General features: G+C 60.6%; 1 protein-coding gene across 2 annotated transcripts; it reads right to left on the minus strand.

Annotated features, from left to right (window-relative positions):
- Window positions 1-234: 234 nt before the first annotated feature.
- On the minus strand, window positions 235-5,058 carry CDT1 (chromatin licensing and DNA replication factor 1). 2 transcript variants are annotated; one of them, XM_050311599.1, is made up of 10 exons: window positions 4,670-5,058; window positions 4,045-4,197; window positions 3,740-3,957; window positions 3,243-3,437; window positions 2,977-3,122; window positions 2,600-2,703; window positions 2,199-2,387; window positions 1,281-1,415; window positions 1,008-1,155; window positions 235-930 (listed from the first exon to the last, which is right to left on the minus strand). In XM_050311599.1, the coding sequence occupies exons 1-10, from the start codon at window positions 5,030-5,032 to the stop codon at window positions 767-769; spliced, it is 1,815 nt and encodes a 604-aa protein (XP_050167556.1). In that variant the 5' UTR covers window positions 5,033-5,058; the 3' UTR covers window positions 235-766. The 2 variants fall into 2 exon arrangements, with proteins under 2 accessions (XP_050167556.1, XP_050167555.1); XM_050311598.1 differs by having other exon boundaries at window positions 1,008-1,209.
- Window positions 5,059-7,208: the final 2,150 nt, after the last annotated feature.

Here is a 7,208-nt window from a genome sequence, read left to right on the forward strand (position 1 = left end):
GCACCCCCTGCACACCCCAGCCCTGCCTGCTCCCATCCCTGCAGGAGCTGCTCCCCCGTCCTCATTTACAAAAGCTGCTTTCAGCTCCCTGCAAACCCACGCTCACTTTTTCCAGTAAGTCTTTCTCCAGGAGCTGGATGAGGACCCAGCCCTTCCCAGTGCCAATTGCCATGGAGAACCACGAGACAGGCAGCTCACGGAGGAAGAGTGCTGGGTTAACACAAGTCAGCTATATTTAAAACATTTAATACAAATATGTTTTGACAAGTCCTGTAGTTGTTTCCAGTGACGGCTGGAAGATGCGTTTTCCCTCCCTTAAAAACAGAACGAGGCCCAAAGCTCCAAAAACATTGATTTGTGACTTTCTCTCTCACTCCTTCCTGCCTGTCACCCTCTCCTCACCCTGCCCCCTGCCTTCACCTCACCAGGACCCAGTTCACGGAAGAGACCTCAACAATCAGATCTTCAGGAGAAACATCCTGCATTAAAACTTCAGAATGCAAGAAACCCAAGAAGAGGTTCCTCAGCTCCTCTTCATCGCTTGCATTGTCACCCCAGGATGCAGGACTGCTTGAGGATTAGGGGAGCTACAGCCCTAATGGGACCCCCCCAGGATCCCTTAGATAAAAAATTAAGGCGTTTTGCCCTTCCTCAGACACCCCTGAGGATAAGCCTCCCATCAGCCCACACCAGAACCCAAAGTGCAGTCAGGTTTTGCTACATTTAGAGGAGATTGCACAGGGCAAACCCTCGATCCCTGAGGGGCTCAGAGGGCTTCCGCCTCCTTCGCCGCCTTGGTGAGCCTGTCAGTGATGAGGCCAAGGTCCTTCTCTTTGTCCAACTTGATGTAGGTGTCTGTCCTGATGGCGTGGATGCCCACCCAGTCGGGCAGGAGCTCCGCGAAGAGCCGCAGGTGCTTCTCCATCTCCGCTGTGAACCAGGAACAGGGCGTCAGAACTCGCCTCCCCAGCCCCTTCCCCCTTCAGAGACCCCCCCTGAATTCCTACCGGGTGCTATCAGCTCGTCGTAGCTGTCGCCCAGGCGGGCACAAACCACCTCCATGGGCAGCGCCTGCTTCTTCTCTGCCACGAAGACGCTGCGCAGGACCCGGGCCATGGCCAGCAGCCGGCCCAGCATGGCCACGCGCTCCTCCTGCTGCGTGTCCCGCGTCATCAGCGCCTGCAGCTTCCGCGCCTCCTTCGCCCGGATCTGGGGAGCGGAGGAGACGGGGTGAGGCCCAGGCAGCACCCCCACCTTTCATCCAGGACAGAATTACTTACCCTGTCGAGCAGCGCCTGGGACACCCCTTTGAGAGCGCTGGAGGTGCTGGCAGGGGACGGTGCTTTGGAAAGCACCGGTTCCCCCGCATCGGCTTCGGCTGTTCTTAAGGCCACGTTGGCAAGAGCTTTTTCCATCTGCTCATGTGGAAGAAGGAGGAGGAGTTGGATTACAGCTCAGGCTGGAGCAAGGAGAAATTTCCCCTTTGCTGCCCCCACCTTCACCCTTCAGGCCAGTGATTCCAACCCAGCGCTCCCAGCCCATCCCTGCCTGCACAGAGGAGTTTGAAAGGCTTCATAGAATCATGAAATGGTTGGGAAGGGACCTTAAAGTCCATCTCGTTCCGCCCCCTGCCATGGGCAGAGACATCTTCCACTATCCCAGGTTGCTCCAAGCCCCATCCAATCTGGCCTTGGACACTTCCAGGGATCCAGGGGCAGCCACAGCTTCTCTGGGCAACCTGTGCCAGGGCCTATCCACCCTCTTAGGGAAGAATTTCTTCCCAGTATCCCATCTAACCCTGTCCTCTGGCAGCTGGAAGCCATTTCCCCTTGTCCTGACACTCCAGGCCTTGTCCAAAGTCCTCTCCAGTTTTCCTGCAACCCCTTTAGGCACTGGAAGGGGCTCTAAGGTCTCTGTAGAGCCTTCTTTTCTCCAGGCTGAAGACCCCCAACTCTCCCAGCCTGTCTCCGGAGCAGAGGGGCTCCAGTCCTTGGATCACCTCTCCCAGCCTCACTGACAGCTCCTCCAGCCCAACACCAGTCCTGCAAACCCCACCACAATCTGCAGCACTACCAGCCAGGTTTGTGTCCCACCTGCCTCCAGTCCTGTGGCTCTGGAATGATCCTTCCAAACCCCTACCCAGTCACATCTTCCCATAGAGATGGCACAGACATAGCCAGATCCCAGCCCTGACTCACCTTGGGGCTCAGCATCCCCCGAGCCGTGCTCAGCACCTCCTGGGCCGTGCTCAGCCTGTCTATCTGTGGCGGCTGCGGCAGCTCCACGGGGCTGATGTCCGGCACCTCGTCCACGTTGAAGCGAGGATGCCAGCGGGTCAGCTTCTCCTCTGGCACCTCCATGGGAGGGCTGAGAGCAGCCAGGAATGCCTGGAGAGGAGAACGGTGGTATAGTACCAGGTATGGGGGAGTTGGCTGTTGCCTTGCGCTGCCAGCGCAGCTTGGCAACACATGGAGGGAACCCACACCTGCTGCCAAGAACATCCCATGGGAACCAGCCATGTCCTTCAGCCTGTCCTTTAGTTGTCCTAGATAGTGACAGCCCCAGGACCCAAAAGCAGAGGGTGCCAGGTGCCCCTCACCTTGTGGTGCTGCTTGACAATGTTCACCAGGTTCCGATGGAATTCCTTCCTGCGCTCCAGTAACCGAGATGCTGACAGGTGAGGGCGACCATCCACCTTCTCCTCTGCAAGGAGGGACATAAGCATCACCCACAGCACCTCCCCAAATTTTGGGAGCCTCAGGAAGGACAAGATCAGGGTCCCACCATGGGGCTGAGTCGCTGCCACAATCACTGCCCTGCATCTTCCCTCTCGCTGCAAAAGCATTTCCCATTTTCAACACGCTCAGGCCTGCAGATGATTATTTAATGGACCAGGCAGAGTATCCCTGTGGATTCAGAGATCTTAGCCAGGACTGAGCCCACGCCAGTTCTTGGGCACCCCAAAACTGTACGTACCTTCTCCCACCACTGGCTCCAGTGTGAGCTGGTACTCTGACTTCTTCCCGCCATTGCCAAACGTGGGGATGTTCTTCTCCTGGCGCAGCCGGTACGAGGTGGGATACACGGCCTTGATCTGCCCCATGTGCCGCTCCTCAAACTGCCTGCAACAGCACCCCGAGAGGTTGGGGACCCTGAGAGTCATCAGCCCTGACAGCTTCAGCTGGGACCCCAAAAGGAGCTACTGGGACCCCAAAAGGAGCTGCTCAGCGCTGCCAATTTACCTGCGCATCATGTCCTGCACCCCCTGCTTGACCTTGGCAAAGGTGATGGTCTCGGCGCGGTTGAAGAGCATCCCAGCGATGGTGTCCAGGCTGCGGAACATCTCTGCCAGCACCTTGAACTTGTAGGGCAGCGTGAGCCCCGGGGGCAGGTCCTGAGCAAGGGTGTGGAAGCGCTGGTACGCCGGGGGCTTCTCTCTGCGGAAAGAAAGAAGGTTCTAGACGGATGTTGGCCAGTAGGCAGGTCCTGCTGCTGACCCTAGATGATGGGACCCACCTCCCATCCCCATCCTAAAACCCTTCCCTCAGCAACCTGTGCCAGCATCAGGGTCACATCACCTGGAGACAGCGACATCCTAATGCTCAGGGTGGCTTGGGCCGTGCTCAGTCCCCACATCCCCTCATGGGGCGGGAAGACCCCCACAAAACCACTGCAGGGCTGTGGCAGCTGCTGGGACACTCTGATTTCCCCTCAAAATCACTCCCTGGCTGCTCCTCACCCAGCCTCTGCCGCAGGAGCTGCTGCTCCAGTGTCCCTGGATGGCCGTGCTCCCGGGGTGGCTTCGCTTCCCGCCTTCCTCTGCCGGATCCGCAGCTCCAGCTGCCGCACTTGCTCCAGGCGGCCCCGCAGGTCTGTGCTGGTCCCACTGGGCACAGATGGCAGCTGGGCCAGCTCCTTCATCCTCTGCAGGCGGCCCTGCAGCTTGGCCACATCCTCCTGGGTAGGGAGGGGACACAGGGTCACAGCAGGTCACAGCACCAAATCCACCCCAAATGGGAGCAGAGAGTCGGGATTGCTCCGTACCCGCTGCAGGTGCCGGGCTGAACCCAGGGGGGCTGTGCCAGGCTGTGTCTCCGTGTCCCGCTGTGAGCCAGGGCTGGTCGGGAGGGGCACTGCCAGGTCCTGCGAGGAGGGTGTCGGGGGTTGAGCAGTGGCCAGAGAAGAGAGGTTGGTGGCCTGGAAGAGAGAGAGAGAAGAGTTAGAGGCTGCCTTGGGAAACCACCCGCCCGGACCCCCTCCCCAGTGGCCCCCCAAAGCCCTGCAGTGGAGGGGGGAGCCATAGGGGATTCTGCACTAGGGGCAGGGGCAAGTCGGGGCGGGTCTGCATCAAGAGAAGGGGGGCAAGTTTTGGGGGTCCTACAAAACAGGGTGATGGGGGAGTCTGCACCAGGAGAATGGGGGGCAAACCCTGAGGGTTCTGCATGAGGGGCAGGGAGCAAGGCTGGGACTGTGGAGAGATCTGCATGAAGAGAATGCGCAGCAGGTTTGGGGGTCCTGCACTAGGAAAAGGGATCAAACACTGGGGGGGGGGCTGTTGATTTATAGTTCCCCACACATCCACTCCCTTCCTCCCCTTATCCTCTCCCATCCCCATCTAAGAGCGCATCCCAGAGGAAGCGGCGCATCGCGGATCTCCCCATCTCCCTACCGTGCCCGGAGACCCCGGTTCCGCATCCCGGGGTGGCTCCAGCCTCTTCCGCGCCGACTTCCCGCTCGGTTCCCCGAACCGGGCTCCGACCGGCGACTCCGCTTCCATGTCCCGACGGCTCCTCTTCCTCCCCGCCAGTCCCCGCACGGCCGGGGAGCTCCCGCGGGCCGGGGTGCGCGGCGAGCGGAGCGGCGGCGGTGGGAGGACGCTGAGCCCCGCCGGGGCACCATCCTCCTCCTCCTCCCGGGCCACCGGAGCATCGGCTATGGCGGCCTTGAGCCGGCGGCCGCCGTTGCGCTTGGCCGGGACTCCGGTGGCCGCTTTTGTCTGGCCGAAAAAGTTGGTGATGCGGAGCTGGGCCATGGCGGCTCCCCCGGTGCCGACCCCGATCCCGGTGGCGGGTCCCGGTGCCGGTGCCGGGGACACGTGGGTTCGGTCCCGCGCAAGGCTCTCCCTTGGCGGGAGCCCGCGCGCCGAAACCCCGCCCACCGAGGCGGCCGGTAGCGGTCACGTGGGACGGAATTGGCGCCACTGGGCTCTTAAAGGCGCCGCGTCCCCCGAGGCGCTGCGCGGCTGCGAGGGCGGCCGGGACAGCTCCGGGGGAGGGGTTTCGGCATTCCATGTGCCGCAGCGCCCGGGTCAGGGGTCGGCTAATGCACCAAGGGCAGAGATGGAGATTGCCCACTCCCACTGGTGCAGGGGGCTGCAAGCTGGGGGAACCCTCAGCGTGGGGAGAGTGGGGCAAAAGCAGGGAAATAACATCAGGAATGTTGGTCACCCCTCATCTGCTTTCCCTGATGTGCATGGGGCCAAGCCTTGCCTGGCTTCCGTCGTGAACGCCATGGTGGCATGAGGTCCCTCTAGGGACCAGCCATGGGAATGAGGGGCTCTGGAGGTACCCGCAGCATGCCCCTACCATCATCCCTGTCCCCACGCCGTGACCGTGTGCTGTTGGCAGTGCCCAGGGGTGGGAGCAGGCTCTGGCCCATCACCCACTGCCTGCCTGGGCACTCTGGCTGTGTCCACAGCACATTACGGAGCTGCAGCCTCTCCCTTAAAACCTGAGCAAGGCCGGATTTGGCTGAGCGAGGCAGGGCCCTGGGGTGCCATTCCCAGTGCCCATTTACTTCCAGAACCTCTTATTTCCAGGCTGGCTGTGGGTGCTCAGGGCTGGACTGGGAGCTGGGTTGGCATGCACCACCCTTTCCTGGATCTGTTCTGAGTGGGGGGATGCAGTGGGAGGGTTGCAGTGGTAACTCCCATATCCAGGTCTCATGGACACGGTGTTAATGCTGAACTTCACAGCTTGGTGATGACAAGTGTTTAATTAACACATCCAGATCCCTCCGGGTCCCAGCAACGAGGATGGATGCTGATGAGTCCCTGCACTGAGGATGCTCGGGGTAGTTTGGACACCCACAGCCCATTCCAGCTCCCATGAGAAGCTGCACCTGCCAAACCCATGGACACATGCGTTTGGGGGCCCTCAGGCCCATCCTGCCCATGTCTTGGGGGGTTATGGCATAGGCAGGGCTCTCCAGGTGGCTGGAGCTTGGGCACATTTGGGTGGGGGAAGAGCCCCTGGAATTCTGGAAGAAACCCAGGGATGAGTGTGGGGACCAAGCCAGCAGTGTGCCAGCTGGATGCCAGTTTATTGACTGTGTAGGGAAAACAAGCACGGGGAAGCCAAGGAATGTGGAGAATTTCACGGGTTGATGGTTCCTGTTAGGGGCTGGTGGTTACCAGCACTGCCAGGTGCTGCCCATGTCACCAGCTGTGCCCAGTGCCTTCCCACTGGGACTCAGCTTGAGATGCAGAGGTGAGCACAGCTCCCGGCTCCTGAGGTATGTGACCCCAACTCCCCTCACCTGGGCTCCCAGCTCCATGGGTGTGTGGGGCTGTTTCTGTGTCCCCAGGGTGTGCCCAGTGTCCCCAGTGGGCACCCAGCTCTGGGGACATGGGACTGTGCATCGAGCTCGAGGGCTATAGGATCATGCCCCCAGCTCTGGGGACATGGCACCCAGCTCCAGAGACATAGGACAGTGTATTGAGCTCCTGGGCATGGGATCATGCACCCACCTCCTGGGATATAGAACCAAGCACCCAGCTCCAGGGATATTGGATCATTCACCCAGTTCCAGGGACACACCACCCAGCTTCAGGGGTGCACCTCAGCTCCCGAGGGAGCACTCAGAAGCTCCCCACTCCCGCACAGCAGCTCTCAGCCCGGGAGCACCAAGAACAAAAATTATCTCTGGCTTCTTCTTCTTTTTTTTTTTTTTTTTCCCCTCTCTTCTTTACAAAATAAACAGGAAATAGACTAGCTTTTTTTTTTTTTTTAATTTATTTGATATTTTTCCCCGGGACGCGGGAGGCAGCGGGGCCGGTGCTGAGCGCGGCCCACTCGTGTCAGCAGTGGCGGGCGCGGTGCCGGCGGGAGGCGCTGGGGCCGCGCCGGCCCCGCGGGGGGGGCGGGCGGTGCCGCTTTATAACGCGGCGGGCGCGGGGCGGGGGCAGCGCCTCGGAGCGCCGTGGGACG

The sequence above is a fragment of the Myiozetetes cayanensis genome, unplaced genomic scaffold (genome assembly GCF_022539395.1).
Source record: "Myiozetetes cayanensis isolate MyiCay16 unplaced genomic scaffold, myiCay2020 scf16, whole genome shotgun sequence".
In the NCBI taxonomy this organism is placed as follows: domain Eukaryota; kingdom Metazoa; phylum Chordata; class Aves; order Passeriformes; family Tyrannidae; genus Myiozetetes; species Myiozetetes cayanensis.

Coding starts and splice junctions, on each gene's coding strand:
- CDT1 (XM_050311598.1), bottom strand. CDS start 5,032: ATGGCCCAGCTCCGCATCACCAACTTTTTCGGCCAGACAAAAGCGGCC. Junction 3,123..3,242: donor GTGCAGGACATGATGCGCAG/GTAAATTGGCAG, acceptor GTGCTGTTGCAG/GCAGTTTGAGGAGCGGCACA. Junction 2,704..2,976: donor GGAGCCAGTGGTGGGAGAAG/GTACGTACAGTT, acceptor CCCTCCTTGCAG/AGGAGAAGGTGGATGGTCGC.